We start from the raw sequence: 25,278 nt of genomic DNA on the forward strand, positions 1-25,278 counted from the left end.
ACTGTTATCACTCAGCACAACAGCATGTTGAGCCCCACACCCAGCTATATTGCATGAATGCTCCCAGAGCAACTCGTGAATCACAGAGAGAAAGGCACCAGAGCCAAATCCCTCCAGCTCCCAGCCTTGTACCTCAGGAATACACTGTCCAGTGAGGGCTACCCCAGGCACCCAGGATCACACTGTTGGTGGCAAATGAACACCTCTCTTGTGTTGCCCTCTCCCCTCAGCCCCCCTCCTTTGTTAGATCTGCAGCATTGGCTGCATCTCACTGCCCTTTCCTGGATGGAATCTGAGCTGTCCAAATGGTACTGGTCCGAGGTGTACAGGGTGGAATTCGCCCCTGTGCAAATGAGCAAGGTTCAATCAAACTGATGCTAAATTTGGGATGGGAAGGAAATTAACCACAAGTTTATTCCTTTCAGCTTTGTTGAGTAGGCATATGCAATGTATTGGGTCATTACTGGAAGATTTCCCATTATTAGAACAAAATGAATTCTTCTTAGAACTCAGGAGTGGAAAATTCAGAGCTCCCCCATCTTTAAAAACCTCAGGCATTTGGAGAAATTGCCTACCAAAACAGCACAGGCCTCTGGAAGTTTGCACACTCACAGCTTGTTTTCAAAGCCTTCTCTGGATGAAAGATGGAAGCAAAGGAAAAGAGAAAAAAAGGCTGTCTAGTGGAATCATCTGGCTCCATTCAATTTGTAGCCTTTGGTGTTGGTTACTCTATTCAGGGTGAGTAAAATGGGGCTTAGGCTAGGTCTACACTACGGGGTGGGGGGGTGTCGACCTAAGATACGCAACTTCAGCTACGCGAATAGCGTAGCTGAAGTTGCGTATTTTAGGTCGACTTACCTGGCTGTGAGGACGGCGGCGAGTCGACCGCCGCCGCTCCCCCGCCGACTCTGCTTCCGCCTCTCGCTGCGGTGGGGTTCCGGAGTCGACGGCAGAGCAATCGGGGATCGATTTTATCGCATCTACACTAGACGCGATAAAATCGATCCCCGATAGATCGATCACTACCCGCTGATCCGGCGGGTAGTGAAGACGTGCCCTTAGAAGCAGTGTTAATGGAAGTACTCTGTGAAAGAGAGATGTCTGTATATATGGAAATTGTGTGTTAATAGGTAGGGTGTCAATAGAGGGTTCTCAAGAATATCCTAGAAATCAAAGAACTGTAGGGTTAGAAGGGACCACAAGGGTCATCTAGTCCAGAGGTTCTCAACGTTTTTCTTTTTGAGGCACCCCCATGTTATTAAAAACTCCATGGCTCACCTGTATCACAATAACTGATTTTCTGCATATAAAAGACACGATTGGCGTTAGGGGGTAGCAAGCAAGGCAATTGCCTGGGGCCCCACACTACCGGGGGTCCCTCATGAAGCTACATTGCTCAGGCTTTGTCTTAAGTCCCAGGTGGTGTGGCTCGGGGCTCAGGGCCCCGGACTTCAGCCCCATGCGGTGGGGCTTCAGCTTTCTGCCCTGAGGCCCAGCCAAATCCAATGCTGGCCTGCTTGGCGGACCCCCTGAAACCTGCTTGTGGCCCCCTAGTGGGCCTGGACCCCTGGCTGAGAACCACTGATCTAGTCCATCCCCCCGCCAAGATGCAGGATTTGTTGTGTCTAAGACTCTAAACTAACCCTGACTCGTTTGTCTAACATTTGTAAATCTCTCCAAGGACTGGGAATTTACAAGGCTCAGATTCTCAAAGGTCTCTTGGGAGCTAGGCACCTAAATACCTTGAGGATCTGGACCAAAAATACAAGGTTCAGGTAATACTATGGGTCCACCAAACTCAGGTTATTCAGAAACAATCTCCCCACTAAACACTTGCAGGAACTGCAATGCTTAAGTTGTATATTTATGTACATTGAGTAAAAGAAAATGCTTCCCACTGATGAAAGTGTGGGAGTACAGTCTAGTGGTTAGAACAGAGGTCTGTGAGTCATGACTCTTGGCATCTGTTCCTGACTCCTACACTCATCTGATATGTGACCTTAGGCAAGTCACTTAATCTCGGTGTGCCTTGGTTTGCCATTATTGATACAGTACTCTCGGAAACTAGGGTGAAAGAAATGAATTAAAATGTCAGCATAGTTACACAAAAATAAACCATTAAAAGTACTACACAATGGGTTGTCTTGAGGCTATATTTCAATGATGATTTTAAATTGTTTTGTAATATATAAAAGCACAGGGAAGTTAGTGTAATCTTTTGTAACCTTTCTGTTGATATGTTCCCAATTAATATGTAATTACAAAGAAAAATGATTAGTTAAGCAAACAGCATGCAATTGCTTTTTAAATACATGCTACTATTATACTCACATTCAAAAATGAAATGGTGTATCAGTAGGTGATCAGTCCACTGACAAGAGAGTAGAGCTTTATAATCATGGAACCTACCAGTATCCTTTGGATGTTTATTGGAGCTCTTTCACAATTTAGCAAAACTACTCCTTTTATGCTCCATTATAACACTAATTAACATTAAACTGCCTTTACCATAATTATATTTCCACCACCTTCTCATTGGCTCTTTATATTACACATTATTTAAATTAACATCTGCACCAATGTCCTTCCCATACTATCAATACAAACTAGCATTTTAATAAAACATTCACAATTCTCAAAAACACCCATTACAAACTTTGCTCAAACCAGTTATAACCGAAACATAATGGTAATATAACCTTGGGTCACGGCCTTGCTCACTTCTACTTTCCCATAACACTCTGTCTCCAACTTCTCTTTGGCTTTTCTCATGTTCGTAACTTCAATTTCCCATCCTCCTCTACATTTAGGCTAACTTAGCCCCCAAACTTAACTTCTACTTACTTCTTAACCTGAACCATCTTATAGGCTACACTAATGCCTCTGCCAAAAATATCTGTTCAGAAGAGATGCGGCCAGATCCGAATCAGCATATCCATTGATGGATTTACACCGGTTGAGGATCTGGCCCATGTTATTCACACATTCTGACACTAGCCAAATGTTCAACTGCAGTTTACTGAAAACAGAGGGAAAGGGTGCTTTATAATTACATTGGCATAAACAGACACTCAGCATATACTGATCAGAGAGAAGCTCATATACTTGACAAAATAACAGATGGAGAATTATTTTATGGCATTAATGCTGTTGCCTGCAAAAAAAAAAAAAAATCTTTCAGTAGATTCATGTTAGGCTTGTTTCCTGCTTCAATAATAACAGCCCAACTAATCAGAATCTCAAAAGCGTATTTTCAAAAAGCAGACTTATAACAATGACTGCAGTTAGAGGCAGATCGATTGTGGGAGGTTGTTGTAAGTATGCCCAAGGCATCCTGCTTTCCAGCATGACTGAAACTGGCTCTGAAAACTGCAGTTCTTTAAACACATCCCTCTAAGTCAGGAAGCCCCACATTGGACTTTCCTTTTAGCAGGTATCATTTTGCAAAGTTCATGGATTTGTCATACGTGTGTGCATTTTTTCTCCAAAGAGGAAATGCTTCAATCTCCATTTTCTAAAGACAAATAAAGTGATTGCTGGAAGGGGCAGTACAATGCTGCGGGATAACTTTTTGGAGAACAGCCCTGTGTGGGTAAGTGAGGAAGAAGATACAGGCTTCTTAAATGTGATCTACAGAGTTAAAATACAAACAAAAACTACTGGAACCCTCCTCCTACAATAGCCACCCATGCAGATGGACTGCTGTGCCAACGTGGATCCCCATTGAAATCCATGGAATTCCATTTAAACACAGCACATCACCTGCACAGATCACAATGCAGGATCAAGGGCTAGAAAAAAGGCCTTATAGTGGGAGACTTACAAAGGGGGTTAGATTCATTAGGAACTGGGGAAACTTTTGGGAAAGAGGGAGCCTATACTGGAAGGATGGGCTCCACCTAAACCAAAATGGAACCAGATTGCTAGATTGCTGGCACTTAAAATGCTTATATACCAATGCTAGAAGTCTAAATAATTAGATGGGTGAACGACAGTGCCTCATGTTAAATGAGGATATTGATATAATAGGCATCACAGAAACTTGGTGGAATGAGGATAATCAATAGGACACAGTAATACCAGAGTACAAAATATATCGGAAGGACAGAACGGGTCGTGCTGGTGGGGGAGTGGCATGGTATGTGAAAGAAAGTGTAGAATCAAATGAAGTAAAAATCTTAAATGAACCAAACTGTACTATAGAATCTCTATGGATAGTAATTCCATGCTCAAATAATAAGAATATAGCAGTAGGGATATATTACCGACCACCTGACCAGGAGGGTGATAGTGACTGTGAAATGCTCAGGGAGATTAGAGAGGCTATTAAAATAAAAAAATCAATAATAATGGGGGATTTCAACTATCCCCACATTGATTGGGTACATGTCACCTCAGGACGGGATGCAGAGATAAAGTTTCTTGACACCTTAAATGACTGCTTCTTGGAACAGTTAGTCCTGGAACTCAAAGAGGAGAGACAATTCTTGATTTAGTCCTAAGTGGAGCACAGGATCAGGTCCAAGAGGTGAATATAGCTGGACCACTAGGCAATAGTGACTATAATATAATTAAATTTAACATCCCTGTAGTGGGGAAAACACCACAGCAGCCCAACACTGTAGCATTTAATTTCAGAAAGGGGAGACTACACAAAAATGAGGAGGTTAGTTAAACAGAAATTAAAAGGTACGGCATCAAAAGTAAAATACCTGCAAGCTGCATGGAAACTTTTTAAAGATACCATAATAGAGGCTCAACTTAAATGTATTCCCCAAATTAAAAAACATAGTACGAGAACCAAAAAGGAGCCACCGTGGCTAAACAACAAAGTAAAAGAAGCAGTGAGATGCAAAAAGGCATCCTTTAAAAAGTGGAAGTTAAATCCTAGTGAGGAAAATAGAAAGGAGCATAAACACTGGCAAATGAAGTGTAAAAATATAATTAAGAAGGCCAAAAAAGAATGTGAAGAACAGTTAGCCAAAGACTCAAAAAATAACAGCAAACATTTTTTTAAGTACATCAGAAGCAGGAAGCCTGCTAAACAACCAGTGGGGCCACTGGACGATCGAGATGCTAAAGGGCCACTCAAGGATGATAAGGCCATTGCGGAGAAATTAAATGAATTCTTTGCATCGGTCTTCACGGTTGAGGATGTGAGGGAGATTCCCAAACCTGAGCCATTCTTTTTAGGTGACACTTTTTAGGTGAGGAACTGTCCCAGAATGAGGTGTCATTAGAGGAGGTTTTGGAACAAATTCATAAACTAAAGAGTAATAAGTCACCAGGAGCAGATGGTATTCACCTAAGAGTTCTGAAGGAACTCACATGTGAAATTACAGGACTACTAACTGTAGTCTGTAACCTATTATTTAAATCAGCTTCTGTACCAAATGACTGGAGGATAGCTAATGTGACGCCAATTTTTAAAAAGGGTTCCAGAGGTGATGCTGGCAATTACAGACCAGTAAGCCTGACTTTAGTACCAGGCAAACTGGTTGAAACTATAGTAAAGAACAAAATTGTCAGACACATAGATGAACATAATTTGTCGGGGAATAGTCAACATGGTTTTTGTAAAGGGAAATCATGCCTCACCCATCTACTAGAATTCGTGGAGAGGATCAACAAGCATGTGGACAAGGAGGATCCAGTGGACATAGTGTATTTAGATTTTCAGAAAGCCTTTGACAAGGGCCCTCACCAAAGGTTATTAAGCAAAGTAAGCAGTCATAAGATAAGAGGGAAGGTCCTCTCATAGATTGGTAACTGGTTAAAAGATAGGAAACAAAGGGTTAGAATAAATGGTTATTTTTCAGAATGGAGAGAGGTAAACAGTGGTGTCCCCCAGGGGTCTGTTCTGGGACCAGTCCTATTCAACATATTCATAAATGATCTGGAAAAAGGGGTAAACAGTGAGGTGGCAAAATTTGCAGACAATACAAAATATGCAAGATACTCAAGGTAGTTAAGTCCCAGGCAGACTGCGAAGAGCTACAAAAGCATCTCTCAAAACTGAGTGACTGGGCAACAAAATGGCAGATGAAATTCAGTGTTGATAAATGCAAAGTAATGCACATTGGAAAACATAATCCCAACTATACATATAAAATTATGTGGTCTAAATTAGTTGTTACCATTCAAGAAAGAGATCTTGGAGTCATTGTGCATAGTTCTCTGAAAACATCCAATGTACAGCGGATGTCAAAAAAGCAAACAGAATGTTGGGAATCATTAAGAAAGGGATAGATAAAAATACTTTTTGGTTTCCGGGGGGTGCTCAACCCCCACTCTGCCCTGGGCCCCGCCCTATCTCCACCCCTTCCCTCAAGCCCCCTGCCTCTTCCTGCCCTCGCTCCGCCCTGCCTCTTCCCAACCCTGTTCCCCCCTCGCCCCCAGTACCTCCTGCACGCCATGGAACAGCTGATCGTGGTGGGCGGGAGGTGCTAATTGGCGGGTCTGCCAGTGGGTGGGAGGCGCTGTGGGGAGGGACAGGTGCTGATCCGTGGGGCTGCTGGTGGGTGCTCAGAACCCACCATTTTTTCCCCATGGGTGCTCCTGCCCCAGAACACCCATGGAGTCGGTGCCTATTGAGCAAGACTGGAGCCTTTCTGGAAGATGTACTTGAGTCAGATACAAGTTAGTAGGCTCAATACAGGTGTAACTGGATGAAATTCTCTGGCATGTTATACAGGTCACATTAGAACAGGGGTGGGAAAACTACGGCCCGCGGGCTGGATCTGGCCTGTGAGCTGTTTTAAGTCAGCCTTCAAGCTGCACCACGTGGCTCAGCCCCACTCCGGACAGGGCGCTGGGTCAGGGGACGGACCACGCAGCTTGGCCCTGCTCCGGCCGGGGTGCTGAGTCGGGGGGGCCGCACCAGCGGCTCGGCCCCACTCCAGCGTTCCAGACAGAGTGCAGGGTTGGGGCCACACCATACGGCTCAGCCCTGCTCTGGCACTCCAGCCGGGGTGCAGGGTCAGGGGCCGCACCACGTGGTTACTAGAAGCCATGGCATGGCCCCACTCTGGCTCCTACACGCTCCAATGGAGCTGCAGGGGCAGTGCCTGTGGATGGGACAGCGTGCAGAGCTGCCTGGCCACGCCTCTGCATAGGAGCTGGAGAAGGGACATGCCACTGCTTCTGGGAGCTGCTTGAGGTAAGTGCTGCTCGGAGCCTGCACCTCCTGAGCCTCTCCCCAACCCCCTGCACCAGCCCTAGCCCTGATCCCCCTCCTGTTCTCCAAACCCCTCCGGCCCAGCCCGGAGCACCCTCCTATACCCCAAACTCCTCATCCCCAACCCCACCCCAGAGCCTGCACTCCCTTCTGCACCCCAACCTCAATTTTGTGAGCATTCATGGCCTGCCATACAATTTCTATTCCCCAATATGGCCCTAGGGCCAAAATGTTTACCCACCCCTACACTAGAATGATCTAATGATTGTTTCTGGGCTTAAAATCTTTTGAGTCTATTAATATGGATTGGGGTCTCACTGATAAAAGCCTGAAAATCCAGATCTTCAAAGGTATTTAGGCACCTAATTCCCTTTGATTTCAATGGGAGTCAAGCACCTAAATACCTTTGAGGATCTGGGCCTAAGAAGCATTTCAAAACACCCACTTAATGTAAACAATTGCTTTTTACTTTTTCTTCAGGCTGTGAAGTGCAAATTTAGGATTGGTCCACACTACATACTTACTTTGATATAACTAAGTCACTCAGGGGTGTGAAAAATCCACAGCCCTGAGCAACATAGTTATACCGACCGTAACCCCTTGGGTAGACAGCACTATGTCAGTAGAAGAGCTTCTCCCACTGACATAGCTACCGTCTTTCCTGGACATGGAGTTATTAAGTCAATGGGAGAGCTCTCTCCTGTCAATTTAGAGCGTCTTCACCAGACGTGCTACAGCAGCTCAGCCGCACTGATATAAATGGGTAGTGTAGACCTGCCCTCACTGTGGTCTGTTTTCTCTTGCTTCACTTGGTGATTCTACATCCATTAGGGTCATAAGGAAGTTGGTAGTGTTTAATTCTGCTGTTGGACGTCATGTATCATATACACCCCCACCTTCTATTAATTTCAATGCAAGTTGTATATGTATCCATGGCCAGAAACTGGCTCATAGCACCCCTTATTTTTAAACCATATGGTGCATGTGGTTGTGTAAACATTTTTAGCCTTATTCAAAACCACTGAAAGTAATAAGAAGAATCCCATTGCTCCTCTGGGTGTTAGATTAGCCTTTTAATATTTTAGTCTCAAAGGCACAAAATAAAAATTAAAAACATGAAATCATTGCTTGGAATGAAAACTCAGCCGGTTAGTCCTCCTCAGTGTAAGCAGGCAAGAGAAACAAATTTCTTCCTCTATGTCAAAGTTCATCCTCCAATTAATTTGGAGAGGGAAAAGGACAGATTCCGCTTATAGATGCAACAATAAAAGTCTTGACAATTCTGTTACTGTAGGTAGAAAACATAGCATGGTTTCAAATTCAGCTTGTTCAAATCCAATTTATTTTCCTGATAATAACACTATCATAAACAGGGTGTCTGACTGTAAGGAAAATAAAAACATTGAAACATTGGCCCCACAGTATGCCAATATTTTTATGGCTGACTTGGAACCAACGCTTCCTCAGCTCTCGTCCCCTAGCACCCCTCCTCTACTTACGCTACATTGATGACATCTTCATCATATGGACCTACGGGAAGGAGGCCCTTGAAGAATTCCACCTGGATTTCAACAATTTCCACCCCACCATCAACCTCAGCCTGTACCAGTCCACACAAGAGATCCACTTCCTGGACACTACAATGCAAGTAAGTGACGGTCACAAAAATACCACCCTATACCGGAAACCTACTGACTGCTATACTTACCTACATGCCTCCAGCTTCCATCCAAGACACATCACACGATCCACTGTCTACAGCCAAGCCCTAAGATACAACCACATTTGCTCTAATCCCTCACCTACAAACACCTACAAGATCTCTATTAAGCATTCTTAAAACTACAATATGCACCTGGAGAAGTGAGGAAACAGATTGACAGAGCGAGATGGGTACCCAGAAGTCACCTACTACAGGACAGGCCCAACAAGGAAAATAACAGAACACCACCAGCCATTACATACAGCCCCCAGCTAAAACCTCTCCAGCGCATCATCAACGATCTACAACCTATCCTGGAAAATGATCCCTCACTCTCACAGGCCTTGGGAGGCAGGCCAGTCCTCGCTTACAGACAGCCCCCCAACCTAAAGCAAATACTCATCAGCAACTATCTCCATTAATTATTAATTATTATTAACTACACACCACAGAAACACTAACCCAGGAACCAATCCCTGTAACAAACCCCGTTGCCTTCTCTGTCCCCATATCTACTCTAGCGACACCATTATAGGACCCAATCACACCATCAGAGGCTCATTCACCTGCCCATCTACTAACATGATATATGCCATCATGTGCCAGTAATGCCCCTCTGCCATGTACATTGGCCAAACCAGACAATCTCTACGAAAAAGGCTAAATGGACACAAATCAGACATCAGGAATGCATGACCAACTTTTATTCAAAGCCTGGTCTGTAGGACACACGTTTGAGACCTCCTCTGTCTTTGCTGTAGGATGAGACACTTTGAATTTTTTAAAATTAATGGAGATATCCCATCTCCTAGAACTGGATGGGACCCTGAAAGGTCACTGAGTCCAACCCCCTGCCTTCACTAGCAGGACCAAGTACTGATTTTGCCCCAGATCCCTAAGTGGCCCCCTCAAGGATTGAACTCACAATCCAGGGTTTAGCAGCCCAATGCTCAAACCACCGAGCTATCCCTTCCCCCAGGAGGGATAGCTCCTGTACCCTTCAGGATTGTAGCTACTTGCTTATTTAGGGTTCAAACAGAAGGACTGCTTTCTCCGGTGTAAAGCAACTCAACTTCTATATTATCGTGTAAGAAAGACTTCCTGGTGGCAGGGGCCTCTCTTTGGCCTGCACTGATGGGTCCACAGGATAAAAGCTAAGGCCTCAAGCTTGTAAACTTTTACACGTGTATTTAACTTAAGTATCCCGTCCTCTTCCCAGCCAGCTCCCCTCCCCATCCACCCTCTCGCTCCCCAGGGCTCCGTTCCCGCTCCATCGGCTCCGTCCCCTCCCCCTCTCCAGCCAGCCAGGGCTGTGCCCCCGGACTCTCACTCTCCTCCGCTCAATGCCAGCTGGGACGGAAGCCGGTAGGACTCAACACGCTGGGAATCGATGACTCGGCGCTCGCCCTCGCCTCTGCTGGAAGCGCCGAGTGCTCGATAGAGCAGCTGACTCGCTGCTGGGCCCCTCCGCGCAGCCCCGGTCATTTCCCAGCTGGCCCGGAGCGGTGAGCGGGGACGCGGGGGAGCGTAGCGTGTCCCCCGCGCGGAGGGGCCGCTACATGGAGCGGGAGGCCCTGGGGAGGGGCTATGGGGGCCAGGGTTTGGGGGCCCTGGGGAGGGGTTCTGGGGGGGGCGCTGTGGGGGACAGGGTTTGGGGGCCCTTGGGGAGGGGTCCTGGGGGAGGGCTATGGGGGACAGGGTTTGGGGGCCCTTGGGGAGGGGTTCTGTGGGGGGGGCTATAGGGGACAGGGTTTGGGGGCCCTTGGGGAGGGGTTCTGTGGGGGGGGCTATAGGGGACAGGGTTTGGGGGCCCTTGGGGAGGGGTTCTGTGGGGGGGGNGCTATAGGGGACAGGGTTTGGGGGCCCTTGGGGAGGGGTTCTGTGGGAGGGCTATGGGGGACAGGGTTTGGGGGGCCTGGGGAGGGGTTCTGTGATGGGAGCAAGTTTGGGGGCCCTGGGGAGGGGGATCTGTGCGGGGGAGCAGGTTATGTGGGGGAGGGGCTTTAGGGGCCCCCAGATAGGTTTGGCTGCAGAGCTATTCTCCCTTTCTGCTGTAGTCTGGTGGCGCTGCATACGTTCACTCTGCACCCGAGCTGGTATTAGGGTCTGCTGTATGAAGCGGCTCCTTCCTCTGCTCCCAGGCTCTGTATTTTACATGGTGGGGTTAACCTGGGGGGGGGGCAAGTTTCCCTAAGAGAAGCATGGGGGAAAGCAGTTTCCTTGCACTGAGGGATCTCCACAAACATATAACTTTCTCCAGTCTGTGTCCATTGCACTTGCTTCTCCTCTGATAATGGCCACATGACTCCCCCGATAACCCCTGGCCTGGCCCATGGTATTCCTTGCTTCCCTGATAGCCAGCCTGTGTCTGTTGTGGTCCCTGCTTCTGTCCCAACCAGCTGGGTGACCCCCCCTCCCCCCCGCCACACACCCCTAGCCTATGACCATTGTACTCACTGGTTCCTGACAGCTGGCTGGGTGACTTCACCTAGAATCCGTAGTTTGTTCCTGTTGTGCTCCTGGGTCTGGAATGTTATTGTTTACCTGTATTAGCAATCCCATCCTTCTGGTTGTGAATCACTAAATGAGGAGATGTCTTGCCCTGTTGCCCTATGACAGGCTATGTTAAGGAGAGCAGACAATGCTCATTTTGCTGGGCCGTTTGCTAAATTTCCTGCATTTGTTGTATTGTCACAGCCCTATTGGTATCTGTGCAGTTTTCCACATGCCCTCTCCAGGGTGGAGGGTCCCTGGGATTTTAACTCTTAATCTCCACTGACTCCCCGGGTCGGGGAATGTGGTGGTGGTCAAACCAGCAAAGCCACACTTGGGATGGAAAGTAGCTTAGGGTGGAGCTGGGTGGCTCAGGGAACTACTGCTGGTTGGATCCAGAACCTTTGACCTCTCAGTTATTGGGCCAAAGTTCTTTTCTTTCCTGTTTTAGTTACTCTTGTGGGTTTTTTTTTTTTTATTATTTTTTTATTTTTATAAAATTGGTTTCTGTTGGGTTTTGTACCAAAGGACTTTCTGAAACCATCCAGCTATGTGCCAGGTGCTGTACAAAGATGTAGAAAAACACAGTCCCTGCCCCATAGAGTTTAAAGGCTAAGGCCCTGATCATACAGACACTCACATGTGGCACTCAGTCACAGGCTCAAAGATAAGCATGTACCTTTAAGTGTTTCCAGGATCAAGGCCTAAGAAATTAGACTAAACTAAATGATCTGTTCCATTAAAGAAGGGTTTTTGGGTCCATGAAAGCATAACGTTGCTGTGGTTGTTCATTGATTTTTTCATTCTCTTGTCTATGGCATTTGTAGGTGGATTCTGTTTAACTTGTCTGTGTTTTCCTGGGCACTGGAGAAGGGGAGAGAGTGACTAACTCCTTGCATGATCTGATAGAAAATTGTATGCAACACAATTAGATCTCAGAGATGTTTGTTCCACTCTCCCATCTAGGCAGTGTATTTCTCTGCCACCTCCTTGTACAGGAAGATCAAGACCATTTCTGTGAGTAGAAAACATGCCTCCAAAATTCAAGCGTCACCTAAATGACGACGATGTCACCGGCTCGGTGAAAAGCGAAAGGGTGAGTGCCTCACAGCCAGTAGTCTTGTTTGCATTTATTAATGTTTTGTACCCAGCCCCCCTTGTTTTACCTTAATTAAGAGGGATGAGTATTTGCTAACTCTGCACTCCCTGGAGGCCTGAGACCCATCTTTGAGTGAGCCTAACCACACAGCTTCATCGCTGATGACTTCAATGCCATTGAAACAGTGGAGGGGATGATTAAAGTGGACCGCAAATGGATGAAATCCACCAATGCTGAGTAGCCCCACCAACAGCCTAAGTGGGGCAGTCAGTGTGTTAGCTGAAAAGGCACCTTTTCAAAAAGCATGGTGGGAGGACCCATTGAATTCTTCTGTCTAGCTCCACTCAATCCTAATTCCGTAGAATGCATCACTCCGTGACTTCACAGCTATTGAACAACTCCATTGGAACATGGAGCCAGCTTGGGACAGAGTGCTGTGTGTGCATGCTAAGTATTTTCCATTTTGTAAATGATGTGTGTGTCAGTGTTTGTGTTGAGGAGACACAACAAAGATTTAAATGCCAGAAATTGATAACTGCACTGTCTACAGAAAAGGGATTGAATTGATTTTCTTCCCCATCCTCAAAGGCTGTTTCATGTTCCATTAGGGTTCTCTTGTAACTGTGGTGTAACACAGTGATATATTCTAGGGCTCCACAGCTTCATGGACCTGGCTGGTGAGATATAAAGGGAATTAATGAAGTGACATTATTTTTAGATACGCTGAATACCTCCTCTTAGCCTGGCAGATGGAGAACATTCAGTACACTTGGTGAAGTAACTTGATTTATTTTTATTTTCAGGTCACCTGGTGTAGACTGCTTACTTTGGAGGAAATATTAGATATAAATAATACATAACAAAGATTGTAGGGTGGTTCTTACTTTTAAACAGATTAGCTGCATCTATTACTTACATAGTGCTATAGGTGTGAGTGGCTCTTTACAGATGGGGAGTGGGAAAAAGAGCTTAATATCAGAATGTCCCAGTCATCGATTATTTGATTGTGCAGAGAACTGCTGTATTGCAGCAGCAAAGGTATTTGCACCCCTCACAGAGGTGAAAGTAAGCCGGTATGGCGTACCAGCGCGGCCTGGCTTCCCCAGGCGGCAATTTAAAGGGCCTGGGGCTCCCAGCAGCGGCTGGAGCCCCAGGCCCTTTAAATTGCCGCTAGAGCCCCGCTGCCGAAGCCCTGGGGTAGTGGCAATGGGGCTCCGGGGGCTATTTAAAGGGACAGGGTTCCCGCTGCCTCTACAGCCCCGGCCCTTTAAATAGTCACCGGAGCCCCACTGCTGCTCCGGCAGGCTCCAGCGGCTATTTAAAGGGCCCAGGGCGGTAGAGGCAGGGGAGCCCCGCGCCGTTGGGGCAGCCCCCGGAGCCCTGCTGTCGGAGCTCTTGGGTGGCAGCGGCAGCTGGGGGCTCCGGCAGCGGTTTAAAGGGCTTGGGGCGGTAGCAGCGGCTGGGCCCTTTAAACTGCTGCCAGAGCCCCCAGCTGCCGCTGCTACCCTGGGGGCGGGGGAGAGGGCACTTACCGGTGCAGGGCTCTGACCCCCCCCCAATCCCCACCCCTTCCGGGGGCCAGAGCCAGCCCCAACCCAGTCCCATACCAGTAAGTCACTATTTCTACTTTCACCCCTGACCCCTCACCATGAAGTGTAGCATTAGACTAGTTCAAGGCAGGGTGTTCAGCAGTGCTTTTTATTACATTTCTCTGTGTGCAGTGGAATCGCTATACTACAGGATTCTCAACTTGCACATTTTCTTGTGTAATTTATTTGTAATTTGCATGCAGATTTCTTTTCTTCTGGGCACTTACATTCTAAATGAGCACTAGGGTAACTGATATAACTAGGCTGGGAATTAATGACATAAGCCATGGGAAGGGTAAATTGCAGCTTTCTTATCTGTAGCATCCTAATCGCATAGGTCCTTAAGATAAGAGACTCTGATATAGCTTTGTTTTTAAATGAGTCTTGTAATTTATGCATTCTCTGTTCAGTTAATCTAGGCTGTAAAAAGTGACACATAAGGGTTTTTTTGCAGACTCAGTAATAAAAATCATGTACAGTTGTCTCTATTCTTTACAGGACCTAAACAGAATAGAAACAAAATAAGGTGCTTTGCAAGTTCTTCTTTTTGTAGTAGTTTCTTTTGATTTTTTTGGTTGCTGTTTTTTTTTTTTAATAAAAGACTTGCTAGCTAGTAAGTCTGCTCCTGGGAAAACTGATATTTGTTAATATCGCCTTTCACAGCAAACTTACTCAGCCTTGGCAAACCAGAGGACAAATTATTCTCTGAATGGAGAGGTGGGTAGGGAGGCAGTGGGGGCCAGGGGCAATGGAGGGTTGGTGAAGGCGGGGACTAGAATGGTAGGATGGTGAGCCAGAGGCCCGCACTAGCTATCTGCTCCCTCTGGTGTTTATGGCTCCAGAGGGGGGCAGGGCCCAACCCCTACTGGTGACCCCAGGGAGGGGGTGAATGCTTTGTGGCCCCACCCACCCCAAAAAATCACTGCCCAGGAGGCTGTGGTCACAAGAAAAACCCCTGGTGGCCGCCTGCGACTGCGGTGGCTGCATTTGAGAAACGCTGCTTAGGCAAATCTTGTACTGGCTGTGTTGCAATTACTCATGCCCAAATATGATGTCTAAAATGTTCCTGTAAAGTTATACTTTGTGTATTATACGTCGCAGTGGAATTTACTTTCTGTATCGAAGACCCCTCTATGCTGGGCTTGGAAATATATTTGCTGAACTTGTTTAAATCATTATTACATATTAAGTGGATTTGAACATGATTTGTCTAGCCACAGTGCAGGGGGTCAAACAGTGTTTAAACCAAGTCTGGAAGCCAGGCTCTAGCCTCAAATACAGCTTATCTTAGCTCATAATAGCTCCTAGTGAGATGATTGACAACTTGGCTGCAAGGGGAAGTGCTTTTGCACCACATAAGTCCATACCTAGGCTAGAACACAATTTCTAGACTCTGTTTAAACTGGTTCAGCAAATGCAGTTTAAGCTGTAGTGTAGATGGGCCTCAACACTCGTAATATGGGAATTTAAAACCAAACACAAGGGGAACAGCATCTCTAAGCATCGTGAGGATGGGGTGAGACCTGACAGTCCAGTGCGGGACAGAGAACCCCAAAGAATTTTTTCCTTCTCAACTATTTTTTTAACTCTCAAAAAGGATATAGACTTGTAGAGTTGGAGCATCTGTTATGGAGATAAAGCATGCCAACAGCCTCTAAAAGGAGATATTTATATTTATTTAAAAGAAGAACCAAGCCAATGTCTTATATTTAAAGTAACCTTACAAGATTGTCATGAAAATATTCAGTGCAGGTGCCCAATCTACTTGACTCTCCTTACTATGATGATAAAATCTAATGATATTTTACCTGTCAAATGAACTTTCGGTACAGTAGGATTTTTTCAAGACTGACTTAGGTCAGTCTGAGGATCATCCACTGATTTGTAATGGAGGCCAAAAAGCATTACTAAAGAGTGTTGTGGTAACTGTGCAACATGTAACATAAGAGAGTGTGAAAATAACCCCAGTACCAGAATGTACTCCCCTCTCCAAGACCCTGTTGCTGAACAAGAGGAAAATCCAGATGTCAAATTCAACTCCACCCTGTGCATCTTTGTGGCAGTCACAGTATGGGATACTATAGGAACTTGTCACTCAGTGCAAAGCATTCTAGTCATAAAACCCACTAATAACCTTAACTCCAATGTGAAAATTGGAAAGATTCATCCTCTCTGTTAACAGCCAAACCCCCTCTGCTGGTGGGGTGGGAGAGAGGATCCATTAAATTTAATCCTCATTTCCATTCTTTATATCATCAGGTGACAGTTTATTTAAAAACCACAGCATCTTCTGAGATGGAAATGCATATGGTCTTCCATGTGGGTAGGACAAAACAAAGTACCTTTTATACTCTATCATAAGCTGGTTCGTTTATAAGCTGACCCCCCCCCCCCCCCAGATGGATAAGTAAAAATGGAAAATGTTTATAACCCATTCGTAAGCCGACCCTATAATTCAGGGATCAGCAAACTTTGGCTCCCGGGCCATCAGGATAAGCTGCTGGTGGGCCAAGATGGTTTGTTCACCTCCAGCGTCTGCAGGCACAGAGGTAAACCTAACTAAACAAAGTGTCCCAGCGTGCCAGCTGCTTACCCTGATGGGCCAGGACAGCAACTGGTTGGGAATTTTTTGTGGGGGGAGAAGCTGGGAGTCAGGGGAGTAACCCCTGTGACCACCCCCCCATTACCCCACCCCTAGCCCGGGACCCCCACACTCTTCCCTTCCCATCCCATCCCTTCCCACCTTATCTGGGGAGGATGCCTCTGGACTGGCTGGAGCTGCTCCGGCAGGCTGGGCAGCCTGCTCCGGTGGGCCAGACCGGGCGGTGCTGCTGCCGCATGTTCCAGCGGGCTGGGCCGGGCGGCACGGCTGCAGCGTGCTCCAGAGGGCTGGGTGGCATGGCCACAGCCTGCTCTGGGGGGTGGAGCTGAGCGGCAGGGCTGCAGCTTGCCAGCCCCAGAGCTGCAGCTGCTTCGGAGGCTCAGGGGAGAAAGACTCTGGCCCCGCCTCTTCCCTTCTGGCTCTGCTGCCTCTCCTTGCTCCCTCTGTTGGGGGGAGGGGCAGTGTCCCACTTCTGCCTCTCTATACCCTTCATAAGCAGACCACCTTCTCTGGTGCTTCCCTTTTTTACTAAAAAAATTCGGCTTATGAACGAGTATATAGGGTAATTACATGAGGTATAAGATTTCGAAAGACTTTAGTAGGTAGTGTGGTTTGAATGTAATGTTTTACAGATGGGCCCTTTGGGAACTGATTGGGATTTAATCTGTATATGGCAGTGCTTTAAGGACTGGAGTACCTAGGCATTTTATTTAGTCTTATTTTAAAGTGAATTTTGACGGTTCGTTACATAGAGAAACAGGAATTGATAGAAATCCATTGTAACTGACTTAATTTTCACCATTAAAACTGGCTACAAGAGAGCTGACCCAGTGGCTTAGTAGCAGTTCTCTGTAATTTACTGAACTGGCAAATGTCTCTTGTTTACTGGTAATCATGTAGAGACTTTCAGTTCCACCTCTGGGAGGTGGGGTTGCGGTTGAGAAGAATACCCCTTCTGGTCATTTAACAAAGAGCATTGATGTGTTCCAAAGTCATGTACAGCCGGTGGTGAGAAGGATGGTGGATATATGAGAGAGAGAAACTCTGGTTTCTAAGTGATTGAAGCTAACATTTTTTCTATGTTTGCAGAGAAACCTTTTAGAAGAAGATTCTGATGAGGAGGAGGACTTTTTCTTGTGAGTAGCTATATGGGTATTGTGTGGGTGTTGGAGTAAGTGGGGGGATACGATATATCATGGGCCAAATCGCTGTTCAAACCAGAACTGGGGAAATTGAAAATATAAGGCAGCTCCTTCTTACTAATGGGTAGAACTGATTGGAATGAAACATTGCCATCTGTTTCTGATTCCTGTGGAATGATTGATTCAGCAGCTGTGAGATCAGGGGGAGCACTAGCAATGAATATAAATTAAGATTAAGCAAATAAAATTGGGGCAGCTCACCAGTTAGGGGTGGAAGAGGCCCTCTGGTTGGGATCTTGTTCAGTTCCTTGCTGATGGAGGATCATTTCCTGTTGCACGTGCTTTGACCTAATTTGAAATGTCACCTCTTTGTGAACCCTATGAAAGACCAAACCATTTGGTTCAGATAGACTTTCCTGTGTGTATTGGATTCATGATCACTCTGTCTGTTCTGTGCTGGCAGGAGAGGACCTGCAGGACCAAGGTTTGGACCCAGGAATGACAAGATCAGGCAGTAAGTTTCTTAGAGTTTGGATCCATAGTCCAGATACCATTATATGTGTGTATTTTTGAATTGTGCTGCCTTGTTACCAGTAGGGTGACCAGATGTCCAGATATTATTGGGACTGTCCCAATATTAGGGGCTTTGTCTTATATATGCAACTATTTCTCCCGCCCATCCCCCCCACATCCCTCCCCCCCTGAAAAAGTGTCCCGACTTTTCACACTTGCCATCTGGTCACCCCTAGTTACCAACATGTTTCTCTTTAGTCTTACAATGGGAATGCAACTCCTACTTAATCTTTTCTCACCGGTATTTCCTAGCCCATCTGCCTTCAAGCAGAGGAAATTCAACTCCCAAGTTATCAAACAGTTAATCGTGGTCTAGCATGGGTGCACAAATTGGTTTGTAGCACTATAGCCTGATGCGCTATCGAAAACTGTTGTTACATTTGCTGGGGAACCATTTAACATTCATAACAAAACTTCCTTACAGAATAGTAAAGATAGTGTTTTCAGTTTGAGCCACTATTGTGCCTCCACTGCTGTTGCCTTTCCCATCCAATCTTGTCACATCTTTTGCCTTATTATCCCTCTCCTGTCTGCCCCCTTGGTGTTCCAAGTAGATCCTTTTGCTCAGGAGTACAGTGCTACCCAGACTTCTCATGCACCTGGCAGTCCTTTGGACTTCAGTTTATCATACAGGGAGCAGATGCATGTGACCTTTTGGAGACCTGGAAAGATTTAATAGGATCAAAACAGCTGAACAAACAGGAAACAATTAAAATTTGGATTCTAACCACCAATTATACAGAACAAAAGCGAAGAAACTAACAAAACTAGATCCCTTCTCTTAGAGTAATTTCCTGGCAATGGTTTCAGTGCCTCTGTTTACTGCGAGTCCCAGCTTATTCGACTCTATAATGGTAGCATTTGTTGCACAGTGACCGAGGGGAAAGGTTGGCCGCAGCTGGAGAATGTGTGTCATAAATGGACCATCGGTTTGTTGAAATATATTTGTGTTTCCTGTACATTTCACTCTTGAGAGCTAGAATAGAAATTTCACAGGGGAAATCTAGATGGCAATCAGCTTTGTGTAAACCAGATTCAATCATCTAGTTTGTGGCTTCAGAATCTCTATTCTTCTTTAGTTTTATGTGAGGAAAAGCCAGTGCCTCTCTGAGATTAGTCTATATTGATCCCATGTGGTTAAAAGCAGTTCTGGCCAGACCCGAGTCATACACCTGCACAGCATAGAAATTTTGATGGGACATGGTTCAGATTAAGAGCTATAGATAGATACTGTGAAGTTGGCTCCATTGTGCATTTGAAATTATTCTCCTTATGAGCTATTCTACTTGCAGGCTATTGGGAAAGGTGACATGATGTTCCATAGTGCTAATTACTTTGGGCTAGTCAATTAGAACTAAATAAGTAGATAGATTCACCCAATTGCCAGTCTTCAGTTACCATCATCTGGGCAGACAAGTTTGTATGGCCAGGGTAGAAGATTATAGTCATTGCAACAAGCTAATGTCACTAAATATAATAACTGAGATCTTACCTTCTCTGCCAGTGCTGTCTCTTGTGGCGACGACACAGGAAAGGAAATAGAACACCAGGTTTGTGGTAGCCAGAGAGCTTTAAAAGCCTCAAGCAAAAAGCCTCCAGGAAAACTTTTCCTGGGGTTTTTATTTCTCTCCTTACTTTGTTTACAACACTTCTTAGTGGTTACATTCCTGCGCCTAGAAAAGCCAGGCAGTATACATGCACATAAGATAACGAACCCATCTCTTGAGCGCGTGAATGCCAGCTGCGAGGAAACAAACAAATCAGCCAAATAAGTTTCCCAAACACAAACGCTGGATTGAAGGTCACTCCTGCCTCGTTGCCATGGGAGCAGTTTGCCGCGCCCGTGGGCTGGCGATTCGGGAGCTATGCATTCCTACAGTCTCTGATTATTAAATTAAAAGAACATCATCTGTTGTCCTCTTTCATGAAAGTCCTAGTGTCTGGAAAGTGGCAAGTGTTAGTAAAGAGAGTGCTTCTGTGACTGAGGGTATGTCTTCACTACCCGCCATATCGGCGGGTAGCAATTGATTTAGCCGGGATCGATATATCGCGTTTCTTTAAGAACGCGCTCACTGTCGACTCCGGAACTCCACCAGAGCGAGCAGTGGTAGCGCAGTCGACGGGGGAGCCGCGGCCGTCGATCCCGCGCCAAGTGGACCCCAGGTAATTCGATCCAAGATACGCAACTTCAGCTACGCGAATAGACACCTCCCCCCCCGCCCCCCAGTGTAGACCAGCCCAAAGGGAAGTAGCACCAGATCATCAGTAGTCTCTAGAGGCAAGGGAACCAGGAATTGTTCTCTTCCTGGTATCTTTAACAGCTGGTCAGGAATGGGTGTTGAGCCAGACAGGAGCCAGGGGGTATCAAATCTGTTCTCCCTGGCAGGAATCTCCTTTGAGGCATTCCGTGGGAGATGGAGGATAAAGGCAGAGGTTGTGATGGGAAGAAAAATGAAACTGGGAAAAGTCTATAATGTTTGTGCATCAAACAATACATTTGTACCTCTGTGGAATGGTTAATGTCCAATATGCATCAGATTTGAGATTTGGCCAGTGCCAGAGATGTGATCCCAGTGGGGTGATCTACTTGGCAAACATAATGTCTCTTCTCAACCTGTCTCTCTCTCTCAATGGTGCTTCCCACAGACAAGCTAGTTGTTGTGTCTATCTATATTCTTATACTAGGCAGCTTGCTGTGTATCTGTAGTCCACCCTTCATTCTCCAGTGGAACACCATTTCTATTTGTACTGTTTTATTTAGTAAGTGCCGGTGCTGTCTGGAACATAAAGGGAGAATTAAGGGGTGACTTGATTATGCTCTATATGTACAGTACCTACATGGAGAACAGATATTGTATATCACGATCCAGTGGCTGGAAGTTGAAGTGACCCAAGTTCAGACTGGAAATAAGGTGTAAAGTTTTAACTGAGAGTAATTAACCACTGGGACAGTTTGCCAAGGGTTGTAGTGGATTCTCCATTACTGGCAATTTTAAAATCAAATTTAGAAGTTTTTCTGAAAGATCTGCTCTGGGAATTATTTTGGGGCAGTTCTCTGGCCTGTGTTATACAGGAGGTCAGATGAGATGATCACAATAGTCCCTGCTGGCCTTGGAATCTATGATCTTTGAACAGTCACTGTTCCACCAGAACGGTTTAGATGCATATTGTACCTGCTGGCCAGAGGAAGGTACAAGCTTACAATGGTGCAGATTTCTCTTGGTTGTTTTTTTGTGGGGGGAGGGAAGTGGGTGTTCAATTGTTGTTGAAAGGCTGCAAGAGAGATTTTTTAAGGATGAACAGATGGTGGCTGTTGGGCACACGGGAGAGTCTGTGGAGATAAAAGGGGCAGAGTGAAAGAAAATGATAGAAGGATGCAAAGGGAATAGGTAAGGAGGAATAATGGGGGAGTCGAAGCAGAAATGGAAAAAGGTTGTGGAGGGCCTTGAACGTGAGAGGTAAGGGGAATTGGTGAGGGTTCTCAAAGAGGGGAAGGAGACTCTAGCAGTGGCCTGTAAGGTAGAGCAGAGGGGCAGGGGGGTCCTATTAGTTGAGGTGAGGGACGTCAAAGGCATAAATATGTTGTCAGGTGTAGGGTAAAGGACAGATTTAGGGCGTCTGCTCACCCAGGTGCAGCATGGGCGCGTTCGAGGTCATGCTTTACAATAAGAAGCGGCTGGTAAAGTCACTTCTTCCCAGCCCAGTTTCCAACTTGCTGAGGGGGAGTTCATACCCTTTACACTGGGAAACAGCCCAGTTGGGCCTCTTACACTCTCTCGGATATCTGCCTGCGTTTGTGGGGTGGACCAAAGGAATTTCCTCCTGTAGGTCTGTGGGTTTGCTGCTCCTTACGTAACTATTTGCTCCTTTGTATTCAGCACATTCCTAGTAGTTCTGGAAAAAAACTGCATGGAAATCATTGGCTTCTCACTGTTGTTCAGTGAGTTGGTGAATCTGACTGATGCTAGTAGGCAGGTGTCCACTTCATGTTTGCCTCTAACTGGTGGTTTTGGCAGAAAGGTGAAGGTGGAATGGGCTGCATAGCCTAAGCTATGCTCTTGCCCCTAGTGCTCAGGGTTCAAGGTGACTGGCACAGGATTATTTTTAAATTGGGTTTGTGCCCTTTTACCGATATTTATGATGTACTTGTGAAGGAGGCCTGGAAGGTATTTTGAACCTCAGAAATATCAGGAATGTCTAGTTTCCCTAGTTTTGCTTGGAGGACTTTTGGGTGGTCTTGGAGTGACTACTGTGAGCTCTTAATGCCTGAGCTGAAGGAGCAAGGTTGAGTCATTGGCATTTAAAAAAACTTTTGAGTGGTCTGACTAAAAATCCCTTCCCCTCTCCATTGCTTAGCTCTCGCTTTAGAAAGAAAGTCTTAGAGACTAGACTAGAGTTTATGCTCCTGCTTTAACTTGAGTTATTTGGTCACTAATTTAATTCAAGTTAACAACACAATTATGAAGACTAGGCTAGACACTGCACAACCATTTGTTCCAATAAATAAATGTGGTTTACCCTAGGGCCTGGGCCCTCATGATGTCGTCATTGTGCTAACTCTCAAATCATAAGAGCATCTTCTAGCTAGAGAAGGGATGAATATCTAATGTAACCAGGGCTTGAGTCGTGCTGAAACGTTGCAGAATGCTCTTAAAGCATTTATCTGGGTGTTTTAGTCCTTCGGGTACTATCACTTAGAAGTGATAGTGCTGGAATGCACTTTTGGTACTTCTTTTTTTGGGAGACGGTCACTGATTGTAGAGAACGAGCAGAATTGGACAAACCCCAAACTTTTCATGTTGCCTTTCTACATCAACAGAAGCTAAAAAGGGTATAACCCAAACGCTATGTTCCCTTTTGCAAGTCACCTTTTCAGGTGCATTGATGAATGGGTGGGGAAGCATGTACCACTGCCCTTGTACCATACCTGTTCTGCAGAAATGGCACTGGAATCCAGGGCTCTGAGATTGGCACTTCTCACCAGTATTAAACATTAAAACAGGTTTACATGGGGGGGGGGGGGGGGGAATGTCAGTCAGTTATCTCAGTTAGGTATTGGATCCTATGCACCAGTGTTTGCAGGTACCTACTGCCGCTTGATGGTAGACAAGCTGGAAGCATATGTGTTTAAGGCTAGCCTTCCAACCATTTTGGGGGGCAGGAGGGTTATTGATATTACTTAGAATTTGGTTTACTGGAATAATCCAAGGCTAAGCCCATGAGATACTTGAGCTGTGTGGGATTTTAAAAAGCACTTAAGGGAGTTAGGAGCAGAAGTCCCATTTAAGGCAATGAGATGTGATCCTAAATCCCTTAGGTACTTTAGAAAACCTCCCCCAATGTGCTACATTTATCGCCACTGACTATAAATGTTGTATCACACTTGTGGCTGTTTCACCTTTCACAGTACCTCTCTACAGTTCACTCACAGAAGTTGACATTAAGCAGATTTCTTAGTTATGCTAATGAGCTCGGCCCAGTGGATTCTGCAGCTCTGGAGATTGCTGCCAAATTGTGCTCCAGAATCGAGGCTTTCATTGAGACAATGACTGACTCTAGCCTTGTGAAGCTGACCTTAAAAATTTAAATTGAACAGAAACCAGTGTAGCATTTGTCTTTCTGAATATGCAAAGTTTGAAACAATTGCTCCTAGAGTAGAGTGCATCTGCAGTAGGAACTTTAGCACCCATATTACAGCCATAGCAGAGCTCTACCAGTGTTTGACTACTACTGTAAAGAGGACTCAGTCATTTATCAATGGATCATGAAAAAATTGTTCAAGGCAGGTTTTTATGACGCAGGGGTAAAATCACCTGAGTCTTTTCTGTTTGCAATGTTGTAGCCATGTTGCTCCCAGGGTATTAGAGAGACAAGGTGGGGGAGGTAATAGCTTTTATTGGACCAACTTCTCTTGGTGAGAGAGACGTGCTTTCCAGCTGCACAGAGCCCTTGACCTGAAGAAGAGCTGGAAAGCTGGTCTCTCTCACCAACAGAAGTTGGTGCAGTAAAAGATATTACCTCTCCCACCTTGACTCTTTGGGTACGTCTTCACTTACCAGAGGGTCCGGCGGCAGGCAATCGATGTTCTGGGATCGATTTATCGCGTCTGGTTAAGACGCGATAAATCGATCCCGGATTGATCCCGGAAGTGCTCGCCGTCGATGCCGGTACTCCAGCTCGCCGAGAGGAGTACACGGCATCGACGGGGGAGCCTCCCTGCCGCGTCTGGTCCCGCAGTAAGTTCGGACTAAGGTACTTCGAATTCAGCTACGTTATTAACATAGCTGAATTTGCGTACCTTAGTCCGAAGTGGGGGCTTAGTGGGGACCAGGCCTTTGATTCCTTTCTGTTATTGCAACCAACTGTGCAAAAGCACCATTGCTGTAATATGGGTGTTAACCTTTCTAGTGTCTCCAGGCCTAAAGAGAGGTGCAAATTGCCTCACTGATTGCAATTGTGTTGATTCTGAAACCTGAGAATGGCCATTCAATGATCAACACGAACTGTTTCACTACTGATCATTTTTTCAGAAGCATGCAGCAAAATATGTTTCTCCTGCAACCCCAAATGGGCCATACATCCCCCCACCCCCTAGCGCTCTAAGGTTCCAACTGCCCCTTTCTTAGCTCTAGAAACCCTCCAGTCATATTCCTTCCGCCCCCAACGACTTCTGCAGTGTAGTTTTGCGTTGTCAATATGAAAATGTGAGCCATATTGGAGGCTGTGCAAAATGACATAATGTCAAAATGCATAAAAGGCGTCTGCTTTGTTAATGGCATAACTGTTTCATATTCATTCCCTGCCTTCCAAGTGGCTGCATCAGAGGTCTAATGTGCCACGGAGTACATGGGACCTCAGTGATAACATCCAGGTGTACAACACATCACTGAGAGTAGGAGGA

General features: G+C 45.9%; 1 protein-coding gene across 1 annotated transcript in view; it reads left to right on the top strand.

Annotated features, from left to right (window-relative positions):
- Window positions 1–10,250: 10,250 nt before the first annotated feature.
- Window positions 10,251–25,278, top strand: part of VAMP4 (vesicle associated membrane protein 4) — a 33,657-nt gene continuing 18,629 nt past the window's right edge. Inside the window, exons 1-4 of the mRNA XM_034779390.1 lie at window positions 10,251–10,384; window positions 12,339–12,468; window positions 17,752–17,798; window positions 18,268–18,318. Of these exons, the coding sequence (XP_034635281.1) occupies window positions 12,403–12,468; window positions 17,752–17,798; window positions 18,268–18,318 (164 nt within the window). The 5' untranslated portion in view covers window positions 10,251–10,384; window positions 12,339–12,402. The remainder of the gene's footprint in view (window positions 10,385–12,338; window positions 12,469–17,751; window positions 17,799–18,267; window positions 18,319–25,278) is intronic.

The sequence above is a fragment of the Trachemys scripta genome, chromosome 8, assembly GCF_013100865.1.
Source record: "Trachemys scripta elegans isolate TJP31775 chromosome 8, CAS_Tse_1.0, whole genome shotgun sequence".
Taxonomy (NCBI): Eukaryota; Metazoa; Chordata; order Testudines; family Emydidae; genus Trachemys; species Trachemys scripta.